The sequence below is a fragment of the Rhinolophus ferrumequinum genome, chromosome 15 (genome assembly GCF_004115265.2).
Source record: "Rhinolophus ferrumequinum isolate MPI-CBG mRhiFer1 chromosome 15, mRhiFer1_v1.p, whole genome shotgun sequence".
NCBI classification, from domain to species: domain Eukaryota; kingdom Metazoa; phylum Chordata; class Mammalia; order Chiroptera; family Rhinolophidae; genus Rhinolophus; species Rhinolophus ferrumequinum.
Window position 1 is genome coordinate 42,131,701 of NC_046298.1, and position 26,749 is coordinate 42,158,449.

The window sequence follows — 26,749 nt, forward strand, 5'->3', positions numbered from 1 at the left end:
ACAGTGTGTCTTTGTCACTAGGTTCTGTGGGTCTGTTTATGCCTTTGACACTCTGGGTCTGCCTATATCTGTCTCTCTGTGTCACTGTGTCTGTCCTTCTATGTGTCACCATTTACCCAGGTGTCACCGTGTTACTCACCGCCCAGGCCACAGGTGGGCGTGTCGGGCCCACTGGTGCCAGAGCTGGGGCCCTGCCCATCCCACCCTCTCCTGCCATGGGCCAGGCTGGGCGCCTGTTTGCAATGCCTGCCCCAGGTAAACACCAAGATCCGGAACCCGAGGGCCACCTCCCTCACCTCCGCCCCTGCCCCTCGGCCTGCCCTGGACTGGGCTGCACCAGAGCCCCACAGGCGGTGCCCTCAAACTGGAGATGTGCCCTGACCCTCCCCCAACCCCTGCTCACCGGCCTCTCCAAGCCCTAGCCTTGGCCCAACCCTGTCTGTCTGTCTGTCTGATTCTCTCTCTGTGCCTTTCTGGGTGTCTGCTGGCCTCTCTGCTTCTTTCTGTCCCTACTTCCTCTCCTTTGGGTTTCTCTGCCTTTTTCTAGAATGACCCTTGTCATCATTCTGTCACTGTCCCTCTACCTCTAACTTTTTCTGTCTTTTCTCAGTGAAGTTTGATTTCTCTGTTTTCCTGATCTGTCTACACTTGAGCCAGCCTACTCTCTGCCAATTTCTAACTTTGGGACTCTCTGCCAGTCTTCTTTCTCTCTCTCTCTCTCTCGCTCTAAGTTTCTCTTTCTCATTCTGTCACTGTGTCCCTCTCAGCCCAAGTCTCTCAGTCTTGGCCACTATCTCTGTGTGTCTCCAAGCCCCCAGCCCCCCCCGCAGGAGCAGACCTCTGCCATGCCCAGGCCATTAGAGAAGTGTGTGGCCCCCAGCTTCCCGCCCCCAGCCTGCTGGTATGTATATATATATATATATATACATATATATATATATACACACACACACACACACACACACACACACATATATATATAAAGGTATATGTACATATTATTTATATCTGTACCCAGGGGCAGGAGGGCAGACACTGGGGCCTTTGTGTAGCCACTGCCCGCTGCCTGCCTGCCCGCCACTCCTCTCCCTTCGTCCCTGCCGCCTGCCCGCCTCCACTCCCCCCACACAGAAAGGTTCCTGTGGGGCCTGCCAGCTTCCTCTGCCTGAGGTGTGAGTGGGCACGCCACGGACCAGGCAGGCAGGGGGGCCTGGGGGATTTTTCCAGTTCCAGGGAAGCTTTCCGGGTGGAGAGGGCTGTGAAAGAAATGGGACTTCTCAGTTGGGCTGCTGTCTGTTTGCGTCTGCTGTCCCTGGGCGTCCATGGCGTTTTTAACCTGGCTTGTCTCAGAGTCTATCCGTACAATCTAATGTCATTCTGACTTCTCTGTCGGTTTGGGTCTTATTCACTGTGCACACACTGTCATTGGGCGTACGTGCTAGGTCCTCTATTGAGCCCTGAACACATAATTAATGAGATGCTGTCCATTCCAACTGATTCTTTGCCATTTCTGTTTTATTTGCCTCACTCAGTGCTTGAAACCTTCTACCTGTTCCCATTAAAACAAAATTCAAAGTCCTTATGGCCTACATGGTCCCCGGTACTCCCTTATAATCCCTCTAAACTCATTCTTATGACTCCCCCTTTTCATAGCTGCACTTGCCACCTGGCTGCTTCTGGAACAAACCAAGCAGGCTCCCACCTCAGGGCCTTTGCATGTACTCTTCCCCCAGATTACCCCTAACTCTCTCCCTCTCTTCCTTCAGTTCTTAGTGTCATCTCCTCATGAGCCCTTCCCTGCCTTCTTCCTCTTTAAAATTGCAACCTCCATTATTCCCTTTCCCTGGCTTAATTTTTTCTTCTTAGGACTTACCACTCCATGGCTATCACATTTTATGGGCCTGTCTGTCTCACCTGAATATCAGCTCCATGAGAGTGGGGGCTGCATCCCGTTCCCTGTTGTATCCACAGTACCTCCCACAGTGCTTGTCACACAGTGGATGGTGAATTTGTTGAAGGAAAGGAACCCATTAATCTATCTAGCCTTTAAATTAGCTCTGTGCTGCGTGATGCTGGGGACACAATGGCCCTGTCTTTATGGGGTTGACAGTCCAGTCCCCATTGATGATCCAGAATGCGCAGGGCTGGCACAGGGGAGTGTAGGGTCTGTGAGAGCCCAGAAATGGCACCCGACTAAGCTTGGGGGTCAAGGAGGACTTCCTGGAGGTGTCAGCTGAGCTGAGACCTGGAGGAGGAGCGAGCCAGGCCTTGTCGTGGAGAACAAATGACCAAGACAGATGGAGACTTGTCCTTCTTCACAGAGCGCTCTCCCTCATAGAATTTTCTAGTTCAAACCCGTCTCTTACCCTGATGTCACAGTCTCTCTCTCTCATTTGCACTTTACTCCCCTTCTGTCTCTATTGTATCTGGATATTTCTCTAGTCCTCTTTTCCGAACATCTGTCTGTTTCTACCTCCCTCATCTCAGGTCTCTTGATCGCTCTTGGTCCCTCTTTCTAGGTTTCTGCCTTATTTCTTTCGGTGAGCTGGTCTCTCTACAACTTCCTCCCCACCTCTGTAGTCTCCCATCTTTCCTTCAGTCTCTTTGTGTCTGTTTCTCAAAACCTCTTCACCTCCTTATAGATCCCCAAATAAAGCCACAACCCCTTTGCTCTGGACCCACCCTGATGCTGGGGGGAAGGGGACTGATCCAGCCCCCCACACCCACACAGGTCAGGTCCTCTGCTCTGTTAATGGTTAACCCAACCTCTATCTAGAATACACACACCGGCCAGGCTGGGGGTGACTCCCCTGCCCCCCACCCACCCACCAGCTGTTCTTAAAGGACCAGGTGTCCTCCACAGCTCTTTAGCCCCTGTTGGGGCTGAGGGCCCTGGTGTTTGGAGGCCTCCAGCCCTAAGGATGGGGGAGGGGGAGCTACCCAACTCTTGGGTCTGCAGAGCTGGGTCTGGGAAGGCCACAAGATTGCCTGGGAGGGGTGCACAGCACGAGAACCATCCAGCATCTCCCTTGCCCCAGGCTTATCACCAGTTGTATTTAATCAGGGGTAGTTTTCCCAGCCCTGCCCAGAGCCCAGGCTGGCAGTGCCAGGGGTGACTGAACACCTGAGACTGGATGACTGGGGGAGGGGATGGGACCCCTCAGTTCAAGAACTGGGGGTTTAAGAACTCCAGATGTGGAGGACAAACCACCACCACCACCCCCTCCCTAATATTTGAGAGTAGGGACTTGTGGGTCTGCAAGATGTGTGGGTGGGCCAAGAGTATGGTTCAGGAAGGACGTCAGGATTTAGCTTATGTGCTACCTGGGTTCCTGTGACCTGGGGCAACCGTGAGTCTCAGAGCTGTATGACAGTGCTGTGTGGTGGCAGAAATATCATCCCCGACCTCCGTCCATCCACTGGCCTTTGCGCTTGGCATTCCCTCTTCCCGAAATCGCCAGTTCTGGGTCGCAGAGGCCTCACCGGTGGGGGTTGGGCTCCTGGGGCAGCCACCCCCCTTAACCCCTGGTTTGCCGCAGCCTGCTCAGGCCCCGCCCCATGACGTCAGCGAGCAGGAAGTCCTGGTTAATGAACAGCCCACCTCGACAGGTGCGGGACAAGGCTTCGCACATCAGAGGCGGCCGCGGGGGGAGTGCCTTTTACCCTGCCAGTCACGGTGTTCTAGGATGGCCTCCGTTGACGCTGGTCTCCCGAGATGGGCCCGAGGAGCCCAGTTCTGGTTTTCCAAGAGTCCGCCTCTTGCGCTGTCAGGCACCACCAGAGGCCACAAACTACCAGTGTTTCAAAGAACACTGTTAGTGAACCCCACGGAGGTAAATCTCCTTTCCTTGGGCAGTCTCTCTAGCAATCTAGCCTAATTCCCTGACCAGCAAGAACTTACTACTCGTTCCTTCTAGAAAGCCTCCCGATGTCTCTTTCCCCTCCCCTCACCTCATAAGGGCCGAGTCCTTCTCCTACATCCTCGGTAGATACGGGGGATGGAACGGAAAGGAAACCTAATTTCCAAGCTTGGCTATGGCTCGCATGCAAGAGCCATCATCCCCATTCTGAGCCTCAGTTCTGTCATCTGGAAAACGGGCCGATTGCTAGAACGTCAGACCAGTGGCCAGCATTTGTAAAGACAGCCGGCGAGCCCGCCTGAGTGAAGAGCGCCACCTGGAGGCTACAACGAAATGTACTCTTCCTGCAGGATCAGTTCAGTCCCAAAGGGGGCGCAGCAACTCACACAACTAAGGGACCAAGAAGGAAAAAAAACCCCATCTTTCTGTTTATTGAAGGGGGAAAAGGGGATGGGAGAGGGGGGCAATAAAATGCTTTTGCTTCGTTTATAAAGAGCGAAATTTCCAGGAGGCCCCTTCTCAAGGAGGGGGGCACCTCTCCCCCAACTACGAGCAGCAGCAAAGCCAAGCCAAGGAGAGGAGAGAAATTGGAGGGGCCAAGGGACCCCCAAACTTCCTCACACAGAAGCCACGAACTCCCCCCCACCCTCAATGCATCTACCCCAGGGGACCCATCTGGGATGAGGAAGGGGGTATGTACACAGGTGGGGGTGGCACTGGGCTGGGTGGGGAAGGGAATAACTTATCCACAGCAGCGGTGGGTGGCAAGGGGGCAGGGAGCAGTAGTGGCCTAGGGGTCCCGTTCTTTCTTAACCTTGATGTCTCCAGCAAGGATGGTGGCGATCTCACCCTGCATGAAGGCCCAGGGGACAGAGGAGCCCACCAGTGGGCACTTGTCTCCACTGGGGCAGTACACCTCGCCAGCGGGGCCCTGCGCTTTTATGAACTCTCGTGAGCAGGGAAAGCAGAACTTGTGTCCGGGCACCGAGGGGCACTGGACGAAGTGGGTGTCTTCCAGACGCTCCCGGCATAGGGTACAGCACAGGGGTGCCCCAGGGGTCGCCCCGGTGCCGCTACCACCTCCGCTAACAGCTTCCGCCCCTGCGGTGGGGCTGACTTCGGCCTCCCCATTGCGGGCCACTAGGCGATGCTGGGCTGCAGGCTGGGCTGTGGAAGAGGCTGCTGGGCTGGCACCCCCCGCACGCCCTGGGCCCCCGCCCCCGCCAGGGTCCTTGGGAGAGTGGCCCAGGGCCTCGGCCACATTCTTCAGTGCGGCGATGGGTGAGGGCACACCAGGGGTCTCAGCGGAGTACGGACCACCGGGAGCCACCCAGTGTCGTTGCTGCTGCTGCTGCTCCTCGGTGGTCATCTTCCCAGCTGCCTCGCCCTCAGGCTCAGGGGATGCCTTGCGACGGCGTGCTGTGGGCGCCAGGTTGCGGGATGGGGCTCGCGGGGGTGGGCCACACAGAGCTGCAGGAGTTGGCTCTGGGTACTGCTGGGGCAGGGCCTCGGCGGGAGCTGGCTCTCGGAAGGTGCGGACACCATCGGTTAGCAGCTCCCCCAACTGGCGCCATTCCCCAGAGCCGTGCCGGCGTTCATATTCGAGGTACTTGAAGCCCGAGGAGGCCAGCGCCTTGCCAGGCTCCCGCAGAGCATCATGAAACATCTGGCGTGCTACGGCCAGGACTCCTGCGTACACGTTGCCAGAACCACAGGGATATTCGGTGAAGAGCTTCAGCTCAAACTCATAGCCTGGTGGGCGAGCAGTGGCATCGAAGGCAAATACCCTCCCCACCAGCCCGTGATCCTTCTTGAAGCGGACATTGAAGGGGGCGCAGGCAGACAGCGCCAGCAGCTGTTCCCGCACTGCTTTGGGGCGTCCGTGCCACTCCTCCGCCCTGCCCCGCATGGCTTCGTTCAGTTCTGCCAGACAGTCTGCATTCCTCTGCTGCTTCTCCTTCTCGAAATCGGAGCCGAAGATTGGACGGGCAGGACTCAAGCCGGGTGCCAGCGTCAGACCCCGGCTTCCCAGGCCAGACACCGCAGCTGCCAGCAGCCCGGGGGGCACCAAGCCGGGCATGGAGCCAAGCAGGGCCCTTCGAGCCCCCTCCGCCACGACGTCCTCACGGCCCAGTCCATTGGCCAGGCGGGACCCCAGGGTGTACTCCAGAGCAGGCGAGGGCAGGGGGAGGCGGCCCGATGATGTGGCCCTGTCATAGCGGTCCTGTCCCGAGACGCCGCCGCCAGTCCCCGACGGCTGGGGCTGTGCCTGCGGAGGCGGCAGCTGGGGCCCCTGTGCGGCGGCCGCAGCAAGGTCCTTGGTGGCCGGGTGCTTGAGGGCCGGAGGCCCAGGCGAGCGGCCCTCAGGGAGCACGTGGCTGCGCTTGAGCTGGCGGGCAGCGTCGATGAGTAGCTCGATGCGATCCGCGCCCTCAAAGTTCACGCAGCCGCGACACACGGCCTCGCTGAAGTCCCACACCATGGCCCACGGCATCTTGGGCAGGTCGCACAGGTAGCACCACTGGCGGCGGGACGCCTGCACCGACGCCATGGCCCCCGCGCGCGCGCTGCCGGGCACAGCTTTCCACCCGCCGCCGACGTTCGATCCGCGCCGTCAACGTTCGATTTGTGTCCCCAGGACAGCGCGAGCCACGGTCGGGCCTCCGGCTCGGCCTCCCCGCCGATCCAGGCCCGGCCCCCCTTCCCCGCCCCCTGGGCCCTAAGCCTTTTTCCCTCACTCCCGCCTCCTTGAAAAGGCAGGCAGAGGCACGTCGGCGCCCCCGCCAGGTCCAGGCTCTAGGCCGAGGCTCACAGGTCGGGCCCAGCGATGGGCCGCAGGCGCCGCCGCCTCCGGCTCCCGCCGCTCCCGCCGCCGCGCCGCCGCCGCCGCCGCTGCTGCTGCAACGGCCGCCACCGCCTCCACCTCCTTCTGCCCCAGAGGCCGCTTCGCAGGGAAAGTTACATAACGCGCCGGCAAAGCCTTCTGGGAAACGTAGTCCCGCCGGGGCCGGTTCTTAAAGGGGACCGCCAGCAGGCAGCCAGGGGCGGGGGAGGTGGGAGGGGCTCGCCGCTTCTCTGCAGGGCAACGCTTACCGATCCTCGCCAAAAGCAGGGAGTTCGACGCGTTCCGTGGAGTTCGGACACAAGGGTTGGGGGCAGGAACTACCACGGTTTCAGAAATTGTATGGGATGGACAGGCTTCCGCGCGCCCAGTTTCTGCTCCCACTTGCTGCGCAGCTTTAAGCAAAAATATTGCCCACTCTGAGGTTCAGTTCCCCGCCCATTAAAAGTAGGCCAGTGACTGGTTAGGAAGGCAGCCGCTCCTGCGGCGGAGCGGAGGAACCCTGATTGGATGGTTTCTGGATAGGGGACGGGAAGCTGGCAACTTGGTGATGGTGGTGAAGGTTTACTTGTAACTACATCTTCCCTAGAATCTTGGGTATCAGACTCTGACCCGGGCCGGCAATAGCCAGAGAAAAGAGAGGACTGAAGACCTCTGCGCCAAGCCTCTGCCTCAGTTGCCTCATCTGCTAAAGGGAGTAGTCGAGCGCCCCTCAACTGTTCCAGCTTTGTGGGCGCGCTCTGGTATCCAAAGGGTTACATTGCCAGTTTCTCCGCCCCCTAACTTCACTACAATTCCCAAAATGCTCTATGGGGCGGACAAACTGACGCACTTCCGCTGCCTGGGAGGTTGGGGGGGGGTGCTCCCCAGTTCCCGCTGCCAGTCCTACTCCCGACCCCTACGCCGGTTTTTTGGGGGCTCTTTCCGTGTTTTTCGAGCACGGAGTTGAGGGGATCCCCACCCTCTACTGCTCCCTAATTTGGGGGAAGGGAAGGAGGCCAAAGATGGCAAGAATTGAGGTGGGGATCATTTCTGTAAGATAGCAAGCTCCAGACCACCTTTCTCCAACCTTGAGTGCTTACTACCTGATAGGCCCAACCAGGCTCCGGAGACCATCATGTTTTTTCCTTCCTGTGTCTGGTCCAGTGCAAGGTGGGCTGGGGCCGGAAAGACAGGTCTTCAAGTTCTAACCCACATCAGCGTCTTCCTAAGCCTGGGCCCGTGTTAGGAAATACTTATCTTGTCAGAATTGCATTAGTGTTTTTCAAACTAATCAGGTGCTGCCTACTCACCTCTCCTCCATCACACTGCAACCATAGCAGCTGATTTTGTTACCCACCTGTATGTTTTTAACATCCTGTGAAAAAAAATTATCAACTTTTGCCTCATCCTAAGCAATGTGTACAATCATGGGTTGTATGTATACTAGCTACATTTTCACAAAATTAGGGGAGAGGTTAAAAAAAAGTTAAAACTACATACAGAACCATTACAAAGGCCATCCGTGTATCACTGAAAATTACTTTTGGGCCATTCTTTAGTAAAACACTAGCAGGAGCTAGCCTCTGGCCAGAGGCTGGCTTCAGGTGGAGTGTCTTGGCCGGACAAGTTCAAGGCAAATTCCTTAACTTCTTAGGAAAAGAACGGAGACCCTAAGATTCTGCTTTTCACTGGTTATCTTCAGGTTAAAATGAAAACAGGCACATAAATGCTAAGCATGATTACTGGCCCAAAAGTGAAGCACCATAAATGGAAGTTTTTGTTTCTAAGCGGACCATTATTTCAAAGATTCAACCCCCTTCTTTGTTGGGCAATGCTGAGGACACAGCAGTGACTGAGACAGGCTCAGGCCTTGTCCTGACAAGGCTCAGCCTGGTGATAGAGGCAGATGTTCAATTTAAATTTACTCAAATGATTACTTAACTGCATTTTTCAGTTAACTGCTGGAGGGCTGTGTGTGTGTGTGTGTGTGTGTGTGTGTGTGTGTGTGTGTGTGTATCAGTAAAGGTTTTCCTGAGGAGGTGACATTTGAACTGAGAACTGAAAAGATAAATAGAAACTAGTTGTAAGAGTAGACTCCTAAACCAAAACATGCCCCCTTTGCAGATGAGGGAAATAGAGGCCTGTGGTCACAGCTGGCAAGGGCAGCACGAGGGGCTGAGCCAGTTCTGAGTCTAGGGTGCTGATTATCTACTTTGCTCCAGGCCCTGAAGCACGTTTGGGAGTTAAGAGAACCAGCCCCTGCCTTCATGAACTATGGAGGAAACATGCCTTAAACAAAGGCACTTCTTTATTTGGGGACATTATGAAAAAGAACCCCAGAACACAGAGAATCTAAGAAGCAGACCCATCCTAGCCTGGGGAGGGAATCCAGGATATTTTCCTGGAGATGACATTTCGGTGGTATCTGAAGGATGAGTAAGTAGGAATAAGATTTGAACACCACTTGATGGTTTTAAAGAAGAAGGAAAAAAAAAGGCTGGAAAACCACCAGCCTCCAATTTCAAGGGGTGTCACCTGCCCATGGAGGGGTGGGGAAGGTGTAGGTGCTGGAATCCCAGGCCTGTCTCAGCCAGAGCCCAGAGTAATTGTATTAAAAATAAGTTTATTGATATCTTGTCACCACTGAGAAAGGAGGGGGTTGAGCTCTGGAGGTCAGAGACTGCAATGGGAGGCAGAGGGCCCAACCTACACCTCCCCAATGAGAACCTGACCCCCCTTCCCTAGGGTCCAGACTGCTGTATCCTCATTGTCATCCATATTCTGATTTGTCTCGCAACCCCCACTCCCTCCAAAGTCTGGGTTGGGAAGGTGAGGAGGCCCCCACAAGTCAATTCTCTTCAAGATCAAGAGTGGTTAGGGAACGGGGTATGTACAGACCCACCAGATTCCCTCCACAACCCACAAAGGGCGATAATAAATAACATAAAATTGATGGCTTAGAAGTCAGGGTTAAGGGAAGCAGCCAGGCAGACAGCGCTGTACTGGAGAAAGGGCTGGGGGGCCCATCAACAAGGCCGCCCTGCGAATCAGGCACTAACTAGTACAGGGAGTGGGGTGCTCACGCCCTGCAGCAGGAAGCCAGGGTGCAGCTGGCATGGGGAAGGTGCGTGGCCCTCCTCTGCTGGGCTAAGCTGGGAGCGGAGGTGCAGACAGAAGGAGCAAAGACAAGCTCGGAACCCAATGGCAGAGTCACGGAGATTTCCATCGCCCCCGCCTCTTCCGTGTAGGAAAACCTTTCCTCCTCTTGTGTGGCGGGGAGTCATGGGGAAGAAAGGGGACTGGGGGTGGCCGGGGAGTCCCCTCCTCACTCCTTGGGGCGATGATCACCCCCCTGGCTGCCACCATGGCGCGGTCCACTACAGCAGCCATCACCGACACAGGCTCTGGGGTGATCTCCACCTTGGGGGTGGGTGGAGGCAGGATGGGCCTGGGGGGTGGAGGTGGGGGTGGGGGCAGAGGTGGGGGCAGCGGGTCGACTGGGGTTCCCGGCAGAAGGGGTAGCAAGGCACTGAGGGCCTCGCTCAGTTTGGTTAGTCCCTGCCGCAGGGTGCCAGCCAGCTCCCGGATGGCGTTGGCAGTCTCCTGCTGTGCCCGAAGGAAGTCCAGGGAGGGGTCTGAGGCCGAAGGCATGGGTGGAGGTAATGGAGGGGGTGGGGGGCTGGGGCATGAGGGTGCCACTTGGACCTGCTGGGGTGGTGGGGGTGGAGGGGCCGGGGGCGGTGGAGACAAGGCCAGACGGGGCAGCTGGACGGTCTGCAGGGCTGGAGGGGGCGAGGACTCACGCTCCTTGGGTGGTGGGCAGCCCCCTTCCTGGGGATTGCAGGAGGGCCGGGCCCAGGGCTCTGGGCTGCTGGAGACTGCCTTGCTGTGGGCCAGTGTCTCTGTGGAGAGAGAGATGTAGGTAAGGTGTGTATGATCCCACAGTGTTGGCTTCATTTTCCCTTCCCACTTCCCACCCACCCTGGCCCCAGAGCCATCCTTTTAAAACTGACCAGCCTTGCAACAAAAGCCTTCATACCCAGAGGAGAGAGGAGAGAGACAGTGTATTTAGTAACAACCCAGTGGCCTATGCCAGCCAGCCTTAGTGAAAATAGGGTCTTGGGGGTCCCAGCTGAGCCAGGCAAAGCCAGCGTTCTAGAAGGCTCTGAACCATCTGGATGTCTGCCCCCCTACACCTCTCAGGCCTCATTGCTGGGTCCTGGAGGTCTGTGGGGGCTGGGAGAGAGGTGCTGTGGCTGGACCAGTAGGGGGCACTTCTGGAGGCTGGGAGTAAGGGCTGTCTCCTACCAGGGTGGCAGGATTTCAATCTCAGCTCTGGGTGTACCAGTTCAACCCCGAGCCTGCTGGGCTTCCTCCGTCTCCTCTCACGTGGGATCTCATTCCTGCTTATGAACTTGAATCCAGTCCACAGATGCTCCCAGATTTCCAGGCCCAGCTTGAAACTCTCCCTCCAGCTGTGTACTCAGCATACCCCCTTGATCGTCTAGTGACACCTCAAAATAACCTGTCCAGAGCTGAGCTCCTGGTCCTCCCCCAACCTTCAAACTAATCCAATATCCAACCTCTTCTGTCCAATATCCAACCACTTCCACGGCCCCCCACCCTGGTCCAACTACACTGGACTATGGCAGTTGCCTCCTCACTGTGCTCCCTGCTTCCACGCCTGCCGCTTGCCCCTCACAGTTTGTTGCCTCCCAGAGCCTGAAGGGTCCAACTAAAAGACACGTCAGTTATGCTACGGGAAAGAAGCCAGTCACTAAAGACCACATATCACATGATCCATTTATATGAAATGTCCAAAACAGGCAAATCTGGAGAGACACAAAGTGCATTAGTGCATGTCCAGGTCTGGGCAGACATAAGAGGGTGGGGGTGGGGGCGATGGCTAAGAGGTGCGGGGTTTCTTTCTGGAGTGATGAAAATGATCTGAAATTGTAGTGATGGTCGCGTGACTGTGGATATACTAACAGCCACTGAACTGTAGACTTGACATGAGTGGGTTGTGTGGTATGGGAATTCTAGCTCAATAAAGATGTTTAAAAAATACAAGTCAGATGTTGTCTTTCTCTGCTCTAAGCCTGTCTGTGGCTCTTGTCTCACTCAGGAAAGGCAAAGTCCTCAAGGACCCCGAGGTTCTGTACTATCTGCCCCACTGCCGCCCTGACCTCATCTCCCACCCGTCTCTCTTATTCACTTGGCTTTCTCTTTAGTCCTCAAACACATCAGGCCTGCTCCTGCCTCAGGGCCTTTGCGCTTACTAATCCCTTGGCCTAGCGCCAGATACCTGCCTGGCTCCCTCCCTCACCAGCTCAGGCCTCTGCTCTAAAAAGTGGCCTCCTTGGAAGACTTCCTTGATCTTGTATCTAAAGTAGCTTCTGTCCCTGTCCTTTTCTCTCCTGATCCTACCTGATTTCTTTTGTAGCGCTATCTCCACCTGGCATGGGATCACTGTGTGTGGGTTATCTATCTTCTCCTCCTGATGTCAGCTCCATCAGGCTAGGGCTTTGTGTTTTTGTTTTTTAATTCAAGTTTATTGGGGTGACAATTGTTAGTAAAGTTACATAGGTTTCAAGTGTACAATTCTGTATTACATCATCCATATATCATGTTGTGTGTTCACCACTAGGGCTTTGTTTTATTCACTGCTGTTTACATTTACCCAGTGCCCAGAACAATGTCCAGCGCAAAACTTTTTCTTTAGTGACAAAAGAGCTGTGGTTTCCAGGGTGTGGGCCCCAGGTCCTTGCAACAACCCTCTCCCACAGTCTCCAGCACCTACAGAGGACAGGCCAGCTTCTCTCTAGGGCTACAAAGCCTCAGCTCGGCCTCCTTTTCATCTTTCTTCCTTGCCTTAGGGCCAGTGCACAGGCAGTTCCCTCTACCAGGACCACCCCTTGGCCCCTGCACCACCCCTTGCCCAGCTCAAATCTCCTTCGTCAGGGAAGCCTGCCTCCCGCTCCCAGGTTACATCAGAGCCCCTGCTCTTCTCTTTCAAATATAACCAACCACCTCCAGTCCTGAATGCTGGGGGTCCAGACTCCCTGGGGTGGTGGGGGAGGCAGGGAGAGACACACTGACTACAGCTAATAGCTGTTGGACACTTTCCTGGCCACGCCCTGGGCAAAGTGGCTAAACTCGCCTATATTTTTTTCAGTCCTCTCAGCAATTCTCCTTGATAGGTACTATCGTTATCACCCCATCTTACAGATAAGGTGACTTGAGGCCCAGAGAGGTGTCACAGAGCTGGTGAAGGGTAGGAGAGGGATCTGAACCCAGGTAGGCTCCAGAGCTCATGCTTTTAACCACTGCACGGGCAGGGGCTGTGAGCCCCAGGGTGGCGAGTCTCACTCATAAGGGGCATGAGAATTGCAGCCACTCAGAAATATAGCTTTTCATCTACTGAATACAAGGAATAGAAAGTGGCCCAGCCTTCACGCCCACAGGGCTCATAGGGGTCATGGAGGGGCCATTATAAGAGTGAAAATCATCTTTATTTGCAACCTTTGGGCCTCAGTTTTCCTACTTGTAAATGGGTGTGTGTGAGAGCATAGGACCAAGGGACCCAGTAACATAACATCTCCCTGAGGACCATTACAGGGCGTCACTGACTCACCAGGGCACAGGGTTTAAGCCAGTGCCTGGCACACAGCAAATTCTCAATGTTGTTATTGTTACTGTTCTTTCAAACATTAGGTCAGCGAGATATAGTCCTTAGCTCTCCCCCCAGTGTCAACAAAGACACTTCAGGCTGCCCCAGGCTCTGTTTTCTAGTCCTTCAATCAGATCAGTTTCTCTCTTGTTGAGTTTTATACAGTGGATAATCTCCATGTAAGATTCTAATCACGGATGCCTTAAGCACATACCTGCCTCAGGGCCTTTGCATGTGCTGTTTCCTTTTAGCTGGAGTGCTTTTCCCCCAGATAACCACCTGGCTCAACCTCTCCATTTAAGTCTCTGTTCAAATTTCACTTCCTCAAAGAAGCCCTTACTACCCTGTCTATAGCAGCCTCCTTCCATAGCTCACTATCTTTTTCTTTTTTTTAAAGATTTTATTGGGGAAGGGGAACAGGACTTTATTGGGGAACAGTGTGTACTTCCAGGCCTTTTTTCCAAGTCAAGTTGTTGTCCTTTCAGTCTTAGTTGTGGAGGGCGCAGCTCAGCTCCAGGTCCAGTTGCCGTTGCTAGTTGCAGGGGGCACGGCCCCACCATCCCTTGTGGGAGTCGAAACCGGCAACCTTGTGGTTGAGAGGACGCACTCCAACCAACTGAGCCATCCGGGAGCTCAGCTCAAGGTGCCGTGTTCAATCTTAGTTGCAGGGGGCGCTGCCCACCATCCCTTGCGGGAGTAGAGGAATTGAACTGGCAACCTTGTGGTTGAGAGCCCACTGGCCCATGTGGGAATCAAACTGGCAGCCTTCGGAGTTAGGAACATGGAGCTCTAACCGCCTGAGCCACTGGGCCGGCCCACTATCTTCTTAATATGCTTTAGTTTTCTTAGTTATCACCTCCTTTATACGATCTGTTTTCGGTTACTTGTTTGTAGTCGGTCTCCCATAACTAGAATGTCAGCCCCATAAGGGAAGGGAAGTTCTCTTTTTCTGCACAGTATTCGTAACATCTACAACAGTGCCTGCCCCAGAATAGGTGCTCAATAAATATTTACTAACTGGGTGAATGAGTAAGGGGATTGCACAGCTTTTGAAAAAATAAGTTTGCCATGTCTGCTCTGGTTCAATGGAGCCATTTCACAGTTAGAAACACCGAGGTTTGACTGACACTGACAAGGGTCCCATGTGATTTTGTCTCTCTCCTGCTTAAGACATGGTTCCCAAATGCCCTCAAGATAAAGTCCAAAATATGATCTACAGTTAGAAGCCACGTGTGATCTAATTCTGGCATACCCATTAACTCTCAGTCAATATTAATTATTGTTATTGCCAGGCAATCTAGCCCAGTAGTTAAGTGCATGGACTATGAGTTGGATACAACCTGTATTCCAGTTTCAATTCTATTACTTACTTGCTGTGTGACCTTGGGTGGGTGAATGAACCTCTCTGAATCACATGATCCTGAACTCCCTTTCTCAAAACCCTTCAGTGGCTCCTCATAGCACTTAGGATAACATTCACACTCCTCACCTCAGCCTGAAGGCCTTGCATGGTCTGGCCTTTACTGACCTCTCAAACCTCATCTCAAAACATTTCCTTTCTTCAATCTATCTACTTTCCCTCTCCCCCTCTCCCAACTGGGAAACTTCAGTTTCCTAAATTAGCCAAGCTTTTTTGCCTCCAAGCCACTGCACATGCTGTTCCTTCTACCAGGAACACTCTCCCAACTTTTTTTTTCCCCTTCACTCTGCATCTCAGCAGTAATGTCTCCTCCTCCAGAAAGCCCTCCTTGACCTCCCAGGCTGAGCCAGGTACCCCTTCTGGATTCCCACTGCCCAGCCCTGCCTACTCTGCGTCATCACTGTCTATGTAGGTAGGAGTCTGTCTTCTCCACTGGACTGTGAGCCCCAGGAGGGCAGGGCTGAGAATGTCTCTGTCACCACCATGTCCCCAACATTGCCCAGCACAAGGTAGGTGCCTGGGAAATAGCTGTAAAAGAAATATTACGTTCCAAGTCAAAGCTCAGTGGGAATTCTTGCACTCAGCTTTCCACACTTCCTCTACTCAGGGCATGACCTTGGGAAAGTTACGGAACCTCTCTGAGTCTTTGATTTAAAAAATGGTGAAATAGTTTTTACCTGACAACATTGGCAATTATATCAATAGCTAACAATGGGTTCAGGAGGCCACATACTATCGTGTTTCTCCGAAAATAGGACGGGGTCTTATATTCATTTTTGCTCCACAAGACGCATTAGGGCTTATGTTCAGGAGATGTCATGCTGAAAAATCATGCGAGGGCTTATTTTCTGGTTAGGACATATTTTCGGGGAAACACGGTAAGCAATTTATGCATATTAATTCATTTAATCTTCACAGCAACCTCTGAGGTGGGGACTCCTTTTTATCCCCATTTTACAGATAAAGAAACTGACCTGCAGTAACTTACCCAAAATGACACAGCTAAGTGCCAAAGTTGTGACTGAAGTCCAGTCTGCCTCAAGAGTCACTATCTTACATGACGTTTAATGAAATGCTGCGTGAGCTGATTAACCCCAGGTGTGGACTCTGGGGCCAGGCTCCTTAGGTCTGGGTTCCATTGCTGACTCGGACAGTCAGGAAACGACTGGTTAAGTCATTTCACTTTTCTAAGCCTCAGTTTCCCCAGATTTAAAATGGGGACAATGACAGCACCCACCTCACAGGGCTGTAGTGAGGATTTGATGAGCCACGTAAAGGGCTTGGACCAGTGCAGGGCACACCGCAGACTTTGTGACTGTTTACTCTTGCTAAGTTGATGGTGAAGGAACTCACCTGCCCGTCGGTCTTCCCTGCGGTCCTCGGACAACACATAGCGTTGGGCACAGGCACTTGGGGCCGGTGGCTTTGAGGAGGCAGCCGCGGGGGGTTGCTCCGCCCCTCCACCAGCTCCCGGCCCCGCCACACCCGGCCCGAGGATGGCAAAAATGGTCTCCTCCTCAGCGGAGAAGGCGTCCTCGGCGGCAGGCCCGGCGCCCTGCGTGGAGTGCGGCACGCGGGCCAGCTTCTCCTTGGTGCGGCGCTTGAAGTCGTTCCAGCGCTTTTGTACCTCTTGGCCAGTGCGCTTCCAACTGGTGATGCCGTTGATCTTGGTGGCGATGCTGTCCCACACACGCCGCCGCTCCGCCACGCTCACCCGACGGCTCTGCGCGCCGTAGAGCTGCGGGTAGTGGGCGCGCACCTCCCGAATCAAGATCTGGTTTTCTTCGAACGAGAAGCGCGGCTTGCGCAGCCGGGTGGTCTCTTCCGCTTCGCCCGCCGCCGCCGAGGCCATGGCGCCCCCCGACGCCGCCGTCCGGTCGCCTGGCGCATGGGGGGCGCCGGCGCTGTGGGCACAGGGCGCACGGCGCTGGCGGGGGCTCGGCGTCCCCGCGCCGCCCGCCCCACCCCGGCTGCCGCGACGCCGGCTCTTAAGTCCCGGGGGCCGGGGATGGGGGCGGAGGGCGGACGGGGGCGACAGGCTGCGTGGGGCAGTCCGAGTGCCTAATAATAACTGTCATCCGCTGTGCCTAACCACCTCAGTGCCTTCCGCGGCGCAAAGTGCCACGCGGAAGAGTTGATGGAAATTGGGGGAGGGTCTGAAGGGGTGGAGGGAAACCAGGAAAAAGAGGGGATGTCTGCAGGAGTTACAGAAGAATGGGGACAGAGAAGAATGGGAAATGATGGGGAATGGGAGTGTCTCGGGGGTCGAAGAAACCTGGGGGTGACGGGGATAAGGAGATGCTGAAGGGGAGATGCAGCAAGAAGGGGGAAGGATCTGGAGCTGAGGAGCGCTCTGGGGGTTCTGGGGCAGTGGGACCTCTGTAAGACCGTTATGAGAAAAGGTCTTCAGAGGGGACGTGCAGGAATAATGGTGAGGTGGGCACTTCTAGACCCTAAATATTAGGGTCTGCGGGGATTGTGGGGGCTCTGCGGATCGGCAGAAATTACAGGGAGTTCTGGGGGTAATGGGAGTCTGGGATTAGGAGAGGAAATGCAGGCTATGCGGGACTCCTGAAAGAGTGAGGGTCGCAGAGGGTGGGGACCAACTCGGGCCGCGGGTCACTCACCGGCGCCGCCGCAGCACCCGCCTGCCCGTCGGTCAGGGCTCGGGCTTCTGCGGCCTCTCTCCCTCCCCCCCAGACCCCGCCTCCTGCCGCCAGGAGAGCCAAGGCGCAGGCGCACCTGAAGCCAGTCGGCCCCCAACGCCCTGACCGCCTGGATTTCACGCCCCTTCCATAGCGCAAGCGCAGAATCACTTTCCACCGGCCGAGGCCATAACAGCACATGCGCAAAACTCTGTCGTAGGCATGCGCACCCCACGTCTTCCACTAGCCGTGGTACTCGGGACTCGTTCCTTGCGCAGGCATAGCAATCTTTGGAGGAGGCGGGAGAGATGATGGAGAGAACGCTGGGACCCAGCGGCATCCCCGCCTTTGGGACAGTCTTTCAGTCAACCTAGCTCTCTAACTACGCCTGTGTTTTTTTCTCTTGGAGAACGGGGAGGGAAGCGGCGCTGGAGGGAAGCGCTTCGTTTCCATGACAACTGCGTGGGTGGGGGGGCGTTAGAAAAGCGGATGTCGCCCCCTTATACCAATTCCCGCACGGGGATGGTCGGGCTCTGCTAACCGCCTACCCGTATTACCTGTAGGGGCGGGGCACCGTAGGGATTTGCCGCTGCAGGCGGGTGCAGTAACTATGGCAACCCATCAACCTTCCAACCAAGTCTGGGGACTCTGTCCACACGTTTACGTCATGAGGCGCGGGGAGGGTGATCTGAATGAGAGCCTTTTGGGTAGGGAGGGTAATCCAGGCGCGGGCTTGCCTTTAAGCAAGTGCTTGGACAGGAATGAATATAGAACACGGGTTGGGTGAGCTGCAAGGAAGGATAGTGGAATTAAGGCGGCCGAGAAATTTGTCCTTTAACGTCCTGCGGGAGTATTCAAGGTCATTCAACAAATGGTGCTTCATCTGTTCAAAGTATATTTATTGAGCACCTACACAGTTCTAGGTGCAGTGAATACAAGAGAGAAAAATCTATACCTTCGTGGAGCTCACTTTTTACTTGGGAGAATCAGACAATTAGCAAAATAGATACATAAAAGTGAGGTGATAAGTATGAAAATAATGGAAGTAGGAAAAGGGGTTGGAGAATAGTGTGTGTGTGTGTGTGTGTGTGTAATTTCAAAATCAGGTGGTAGGGGAGGCCTCCCTGAGAAGGTGACATTTGAGTGGAGATGTGAAGCAGGTGAGGGAGCAAGTGCAGCCACGAGTGGGGCTGTGCCTGTTGTGTTCCAGGATCATCTAGAAGGCCAGTGGGGATGGAGGGGGGGAGGAGGGTGGGGCGCCAGGTGGTGCAGGGTCTTGTGGGCCACTGTAAGGGGTTTGGCCTTTAGTCTACACTGGATGAGAGCTATGGGAGGGCCCTAAGAATAAACAGGGTTTATATGAGGTCCCACTGAAACAGGGCCCAGTTGGGACCCCCAGAAAAGAGGCCTTGCAATGTCCCTGGCTTCGTCTCTCCCTGCTCTAGAGCTTAACAGTTGGAAAACTCCCTCCTTGCCGTTTGAGCTTGAAATGTCCCCTGTCCAGTTCCCTGCTTTAGATAATTACCCTGAAACTTAAGCTTGCTTACTGATCACAATACCCCTCGCATACTGATCACAATCTTTATGGCCTAGCATTCTTTCCAGATCATAGCTCCTGGGTTGATGACCACAATGGAGAGCCACATAGCCTGAGGGAAGGCTCCATGCTGATCCCTGGAACATCACTCGGTCTCTGGAGGAATGTCCAGATTTTCCCTTAAATATCCCAGGCTGGTCTGCGAATGTTAAGGCAGTTTTTGGAGGTGTTAACCCGTTGCCTTCTCAGACCACCGGTGCTCTGATAATAAATGCTTGTTCTATGTTCTGTGTCGGTCTATTGGCTGAGCGGCGCAGGCAGCATGAGCCGGACTCGGTTGGCCTCTGGATTCACTGCCATGTTCCCCAAGAAAGGTCAGGACTCAGGAGTCAGGGGCAGTCTATGGAGGGTCTTGTGGGGCTCTCTGTCCACAGAGAGCCCCCGGGGTCTTAAGGAGCTTGAAAGCAAATCTACAGGCGGTGGATTTGAGCCAGGGTTTGATATGTGCTTTAGGAAGACCCACTTGGCTGCTATATGGAGAGGACATGGCAATACTATTGGCCAGAGTCAAGTGAGGAGTCTGGGACAAGGGCCAGGAGAGCTGGGGATGGGGTGGGGAACGGTGGATCAGGGCAGGGATGGTAGGAAGGGTGGAAATAAACTGGAAGGCATTTGAAAGGCAGAATTTAAAGAGCACGGTTACTGTCAGGCTGGGGAGAGGAAGGGAGACATCTAGGTGACTACCAGTTCTCTGGCCCAGGTCCCAGTTAAGGGTATGGGATCAGTTAGGATATGGTGAGTGTAAAGCGCTCAATGGTTCTTATGCATTGTACTGTGTCCCCGCAAAAAGAGATATTGAAGTTCTATACCTCAGTACTTTCAGAATGTGAATGACCTTATTTGGAAATAGAGTCATCAGAGATGTTATTAGTTAAGATGAGGTCATACTGGAGTATGACCAAGGGTGGGCCCTTGATCCTACAGGACCCGTGTCCTTACAAGAAGAGGAGAGAGACACAGAGGGAAGTCAGCTTTGTGAAGAGAGAGGCAGAGATTGGAGTGATGCTGCCACAAGCCCAGGAAGGCCTGAGGGCTGCCAGAATCTGGGAGCAACAAAGAAGGACCCTCCCCTAGAGCCTTTGCAGGGAGAGGGGCACTGCCCACAGCCTGCTTTCATTCTTCTAGCCGTCCAGAACTTTGAGAGAAAGCTTTTCTGTTTTGGGTTTTTTTTTTAAAGATTTTATTGGGGAAGTGAAACAGGACTTTATTGGGGAACAGCATGTACTTCCAGGGCTTTTTCCAAGTCAAGTTGTTGTCCTTTCAGTCTTAGTTGTGGAGGGCGCAGCTCAGCTCCAGGTCCAGTTGCCGTTGTTAGTTGCAGGGGGCGCAGCCCACCATCCCTTGCTGGAGTCAAGGAGTCAAACCGGCAACCTTGTGGTTGAGAGCCCACTGGCCCACGTGGGAATCGAACTGGCAGCCTTCGGGCGTTAGGAGCACGGAGCTACAACCGCCTGAGCCACTGGGCCGGCCCCCACATTTCTATTGTTTTAAGCCACCGAGTTTGTGGGAATTTATTTCGGCAGTCTTTGGAAACGAATACGTTGGGCATCCAGGGGAGGCATCCAGGTGCTGTTGCCACTACAGGAGTCTCAGGAAGGAGGTGGGTCTGGAGCTGATGAGAAGGCTGGAGCCAGGGGGCCATGGGCAGAGGTGAGGCATATGGAACTCTGTAGGTGTGGGCATGTTGAGGTAGGATGCGAAAGGTCAAAGGGCAAGGCCCCTGGGATGGGGGTGAATTAGGCAAGGCATTCTAAGGCATGTTTTCCAAACTGTCGGTCCTGACCCATTTGTGGGTCCAGAAAAATATTTAGTGGGTTGCAACCAGCATAAAACAACCAAACAAAACAGAAGAGGAAAATCTCAGAATGCATTGTGTGTCGTTAGGTAAGCATTGCTTCAAGGAACTTTTGGGTTTGTTGAGGCCGGATGCAGAAGGCTCCCATTCCCTGCAGGTCCCTCAGATGAACCCAGAGACAAGGGACCCAGGTGGATGGAGAGCACGCAGGGCAGCCTCCTGGGCTCAGGGCAGGCAGACAAGGGACAGAATGGGCCTGGAGGGCAACCAAAGACTTCTGCTCAGGAGCTTTGTGCACCCACTCTGGCTTTCTAGAACAGAGGTGGAGACCGAGGCTGGACATCATGCAGAGAAACAGACACTTAAGAGTGACCCCATTAGTTCGTCCTTCCTCCAGCACCACTTTGGGCTTAGGAGGGGGAGGGGCAGTTCTACACTCACTTCGAACTAGGGAAGAAAATCAGATCCATTAGAGATGGACGTAGGTAGAACCCCCCAGAGTTCCTGTTATGCCCTGAAGTGTACAAACCTAAGGCTGAATCCCTGAAAACTGTGTTCCCACTGCAGTCGTGGGTGTCTATCATTTCCTGGGTCTTGGAAATTGAGTTTGTGCACCTGTCAGGGTCCAGGGGTCCTGGTGAGTTGTGACTATAGGTTAAAGCTGATTTCCAATGTTAACCAGAATCTGGGCCATTCTGGAGAATTTTATACAAATGATGGGGCAAGATAGCTCCATTAACTAGAGGTTGTTTTTAATCTGTGTCGTTTATATTTTTAGCTTTCTGTTTCTTTATGTGTCTTTCAATCTGCCCCTTTTGTCTCCTTCCTTCCCGCCTTCCTTCATCTTTTCTTCCTTTTCCCCTCTTTCCTTTTCCCTTCCTCCTTCCCTTCCTTCTCTTTCATTCTGACAATGCACACTTTTCTTCCAGACTCCACTCTCATATACAACTACCTATGAAATACCCATATGGATACCTCATCATGTCCAAAATGGAAATCACACACCTCTCAGGAAATCCTGTCAGCTCTACCCTTAAAATACACCCAGAATTTGCTTATTTTTTATTATGTCTATGGTTGCAAAGGTCAGTTTGATGTGTTAACTTGGCAAGGCTACAGTCCTCAGCTATTCAAACACTAATCCCAGTATTGCCATGAAGGTATTTTGTAGATGCCATCAAAGTCAATACTTGGACGACTTTAAGGAAGATTATCCTAGATAATCTGAGTGGGCCAGACTCAATGGGTCGAAAGGCTTAAAGAACAGAGCTGAGCCTTCTTCCCCTAGATCCAGTTCCTTTTATTGCAACCCTCAAGGAGAAATTCATTTTACATCATGATCTAAGACAACTGCACACACATGTCTCTGAAACAAAAGTTAACAAAAGAATCATTTTAGTAATACTAATAATGCAATTATTACATGCCAGGAACTGATCAAATACTTTATACATATTGACTCAGTTAATACTCATAACACTCCAATGAGGTAGATGCTGGGGTTAATCCCCATTTTACAGAGAAGAAAACCAAGGCCCAGAGAGGTTAAGTAACCTGTCCAAGGTTACAGAACAAGTAAGTGGGAGATTGTGAACCCAGACAGCCTGACTCCAGAGTTAAGCAGTTTCCATTATCCTGTGATGTGTCTCAATAACCTCTGAAAATACACAACTAAAACAAAATTCCTTGAAGCAATACTTACCTAACGACATACAATGCATTCTGAGATTTTCCTCTTCTGTTTTGTTTGGTTGTTTTATGCTGGTTGCAACCCACTAAATATTTTTCTGGACCCACAAATGGGTCAGGACCGACAGTTTGGAAAACATGCCTTAGAATGCCTTGCCTAATTCACCCCCATCCCAGGGGCCTTGCCCTTTGACCTTTCGCATCCTACCTCAACATGCCCACACCTACAGAGTTCCATATGCCTCACCTCTGCCCATGGCCCCCTGGCTCCAGCCTTCTCATCAGCTCCAGACCCACCTCCTTCCTGAGACTCCTGTAGTGGCAACAGCAGCTGGATGCCTCCCCTGGATGCCCAGCGTATTCGTTTCCAAGGGCTGCTAAAACAAATTCCCACCAACTCGGTGGCTTAAAACAACAGAAATGCATTCTCTCAAGGTTCTGACGGCTAGAAGAATGAAAGCAGGCTGTGGGCAGTGCCCCTCTCCCTGCAAAGGCTCTAGGGGAGGGTCCTTCTTTGTTGCTCCCAGATTCTGGCAGCCCTCAGGCCTTCCTGGGCTTGTGGCAGCATCACTCCAATCTCTGCCTCTCTCTTCACAAAGCTGACTTCCCTCTGTGTCTCTCTCCTCTTCTTGTAAGGACACGGGTCCTGTAGGATCAAGGGCCCACCCTTGGTCATACTCCAGTATGACCTCATCTTAACTAATAACATCTCTGATGACTCTATTTCCAAATAAGATCACTCACGTTCTGAAGTACTGAGGTGTAGGACTTTAATATCTCTTTTTGGGGGGACACAGTTCAACGCATAAGGACCATTGAGCGCTTCACACTCACCATAACTGACCCCATACCCCTCACTGGGACCTGAGCCAGAGAACTGGGTGTCACCTAGACGTCTCCCTTCCCTTGGGCATTCAGGAGAGGCAGCCAGGATGCTGTGGCTCCTGAGAGTCTGGGCTGAGTGAGGTGGTAGGTCTAAATCTGGTCTGGAGCTCATGATAAAGCGGCAGGTAGGGAGCCATTGGCAGAGGTATATGGAGCAGTGCAGGTGTGAGGTGCTGGAGGAGATCGAGGTCAGGATACATTATGCCCTCAGATCCTGTAGTAGGGTCCTTAGCTCCTGCCAGCTACCCTGCCACTTAATCATCTGCCGAAATGACTTAGTTAATTAAACAAACAACACCCCCCCCCCCCAAACTTGGTGACCACTAATTGTCCATCTGCAGCACTCTCTTCTCTACGCCCCGACCCAGGTGGTCAGCACCCTCCTGAACACTTCACCTTGGATGTCCTCAAGCACTTAGCATCCTCCGTACCCGGACTGACCTCATCCAGCGTCCCCTTCTCCAAGTCTCAAGGGCACCCCTCCATCCATCCGAATTCTCTCAAGTACTGAGTGTACCACTCCTGGCTGCGTTCCATAACTGCTGCCCACACTTTGCCAGAGTCGGTCCCGTTATTAAACTATTACCCTCTTCTCCATCCCCCATTTGAGAGGCCATCAGCTTGCTGCCTGCTGCAGCCCGCCTTCCTCCAAGCCCCACTCCAGGGCATCCCTGTGCAGGGCTCTACACCAAAGCTGCACATCACAGGTCTGGGGTTGGGGCATCCCTTTGTTCTACTGTTTGGCTTAACTTGGGGGTCTCTATAATGGGCAGAGCTGCATTTTTAGAAAAGGACCTGTGAGCACGGGTCCTTCACTGGGGTCTTTGGTTCTCTAGGTGACCAGTGTGTGTGTGAGGTGAGTCCAGGTTGGATTTCCACATCTCAGAATGTGCAGTAAAGGGCAAATTCTCACCAGGCTTTGCAAGATTCTGAACTCTGCCCACCTTACTTGCCTCTGTGATCGTCTCTCTCGCTCAGCTGGCCCCTGCTTACTCTGCAAACACAGGGCCTTCGAACTCACTGTCCCCTCTGCCTGGAATGCCCTCCCCCCAGATATTTTCTGCTTTCCTCATTCCATTTGGACTTTGCTCAAATGTCATCTCCACAGAAAGGCCTTCCCTGACCACCATGTTTACGTAAAACAGCCTCTCCTTCACTCCCTATTCCTTTACCCTGCTTTCTTTTCCTTCCTGGTACGTATCACCCACCTGACATCACCCATTTATTGTCAGTGCACCCCGTTTCCCCACCAGCTTGTCAGTTCTATAAGGGCAGGGGTCTTGCCTGCTTTGCTTACTGTGGTACTCACCAATGCCTAGAACAGTGCCTGACACAAAGTAGCTGCGCAATAAATGTGGGACAGTGGACTAAAAGAAGCCCTGATACTATATGCAACATTTTGTGCTTATGTTCATTTCCCTCGGGTGGGGACCATGCTTTTCAACACCTCTCCAATGGGGTCTGGGCACCCAAAGCTTAAGAACTACCATAAAGTCAGTGGTGGGAGAGTTGTGGTCTAGTAGGGCAGGTGGGGGTCGCCCTAAGGGAGCCTAAAGGGGAATCTGATGTCAAGGTGGAAGGAAGCTGGGACTTAAGGACCAGTCTATGAGTGACCCGTGTCAGAGGATATATGGGGGACACATTGTGAGAGGAACATAGGACCCTTTCCTGCTCCACATCCCATTTCCCATCTGTTGGGGCAAATGCGGGAGGAGGATGCTCCCAGCCTCAGGGGTGGGGCCCAGTGAGAAGACAGAAATACACATAGCAATTTCAAAGATAACCAGAAACGCTCTTTATTTACTGGAAGCAACACGTGGGCTCCAGCCCTAAGCCAAAAACAACTTAAAATCTGACTAGGGCTCTTCTTTGCCCCTTAAAATAAAAGTTAGGCAGTTGCCATTCCCATCCGGGCACCTAAACCTCTTTCCTGTTGGAGCTTCATTGACTTAACTGTTGGAGGATCAAAAAATACAGGAGACAAAAACCAAAAAAGAAAACACCAAAAACAACCTTTAGCAAACTATCATGATTTGAGAGGTTTCATGGTAGGTGGTGGAGAGAAGCCCTCTCGCTAGGGGAAAGGACCCATGGGTGATTTGCTGTTGGGGGCAGGAACACAGTGAGACGAATGTACCACGGGAAACACAGTGAGGGACAATCAAAGGGTGTCAGCTCACCCCAAGGCTCTCCACCCCCGGATAAGCCTGCCGAGGTATGGTGCCCCTGTAGTGTGTCCCCTTCCTCCCCGGCTCCTGGATGGGCCACAGAGGGCAGGGAAGGAAGGATCCAGCTTGGTCCATGATAAAACCATGGTTCTGCAGGTGGCTGAAGGAGGACAAAGCTGGTCTCAAGTCAGAATCCCATCTTGGAGGTCCAAGCCAGTCTTACTCACTCTTTCCAAATTCTGGCCTGGGAGAACACAGGAGGGTCCCGTAGGTCCCAGGACGCAAGAATTCCACAAGGAATGGAAGCTGGGGGCTGAGAAGTCAAAGGGGTAGGGCTAGTGTCACCAGCAGGCCCCAGAAGGGCTAAAGATCCATGAACTATATCCCTGAAAGAGTTACAGAGTAGTGTGGTCCAAGGCGCAGAGATCCTGCTGCACCAAAAATCCACAGACACCCCCAGAACAGAACCCCACGGGCTGAGAGGTCCCAGGGGCTGGGCTGGCCTGGCTCCACAGCAGTCTCCATTGTTTCAGGATCCATCGGGGCTGCAGTTCTGGGGACCAGAAGTTCCAAAGGGCTGGATGAGTCACGGGGTTGGGTCCAGGGATTTGGTAGGGACTGAACCAGGAAGGTTCAGGGTGCAGGGGGTTGGGCATCTCACAGCCCTCAGCGCTTGACCTTGCGGCCAGCCGAATTGCGCCCACTGCGGCGGTAGAGAGACTGCTGGCCACCGTTGAGTGGGCAGTACTTCAGCGTGTGGGCCTGGCCACCAGTGGCCCCACACAGGGGACACACGTAGTGCCGTAGGATGGGACACACCACCACGCCATCTGGTGTCTTCAGCTGGTGTGAGGAGTAGACGTGGCGAGACTCTCCGTTGTGCTTGCAGAAGTTACACAGGGTGGCCGGGCCTCCCAGGCTGGCCCCTGGGCCTCCGCTGGCCCCCAGCGCTACCAGCCCCTCATCCTGCCCCAGCCGGGGCCCAGGTCGTGGCTCCCCAACCCCTTGGGCCTCTGGCTTTTGTCCCGGACTCTGGATCAGTGCCAACACCACCTGGCTCAGGTTGAAGTAGTCCTTCCACATGTCAAAGGGTGGCAGCTGCATGGCACACAGGCAGGGGTGGTGGGCGGCTGGAGAGGCGGGGGCTGGGGGCCAGGGGGCAGGAGCAATAGGTGGTTTTCTGGAGCCCAGAGGAA

General features: G+C 53.8%; 3 protein-coding genes across 3 annotated transcripts; all 3 read right to left on the reverse strand.

Moving 5' to 3' along the window:
- Nucleotides 1–4,263: 4,263 nt before the first annotated feature.
- On the reverse strand, nucleotides 4,264–6,786 carry IRF2BP1 (interferon regulatory factor 2 binding protein 1). The gene has a single exon (XM_033127988.1). It carries the CDS (start codon nucleotides 6,409–6,411, stop codon nucleotides 4,651–4,653), a length of 1,761 nt encoding a protein of 586 aa, XP_032983879.1. The 5' UTR covers nucleotides 6,412–6,786; the 3' UTR covers nucleotides 4,264–4,650.
- A 1,889-nt stretch (nucleotides 6,787–8,675) lies between these two features.
- On the reverse strand, nucleotides 8,676–17,449 carry MYPOP (Myb related transcription factor, partner of profilin). The gene is made up of 2 exons (XM_033127989.1): nucleotides 16,128–17,449; nucleotides 8,676–10,586 (listed from the first exon to the last, which is right to left on the reverse strand). The coding sequence occupies exons 1-2, from the start codon at nucleotides 16,624–16,626 to the stop codon at nucleotides 9,895–9,897; spliced, it is 1,191 nt and encodes a 396-aa protein (XP_032983880.1). The 5' UTR covers nucleotides 16,627–17,449; the 3' UTR covers nucleotides 8,676–9,894.
- Nucleotides 17,450–26,219: 8,770 nt separating this feature from the next.
- On the reverse strand, nucleotides 26,220–26,657 carry NANOS2 (nanos C2HC-type zinc finger 2). Its single transcript, XM_033127158.1, has one exon. It carries the CDS (start codon nucleotides 26,655–26,657, stop codon nucleotides 26,220–26,222), a length of 438 nt encoding a protein of 145 aa, XP_032983049.1.
- Between the last annotated feature and the right edge of the window lie 92 nt (nucleotides 26,658–26,749).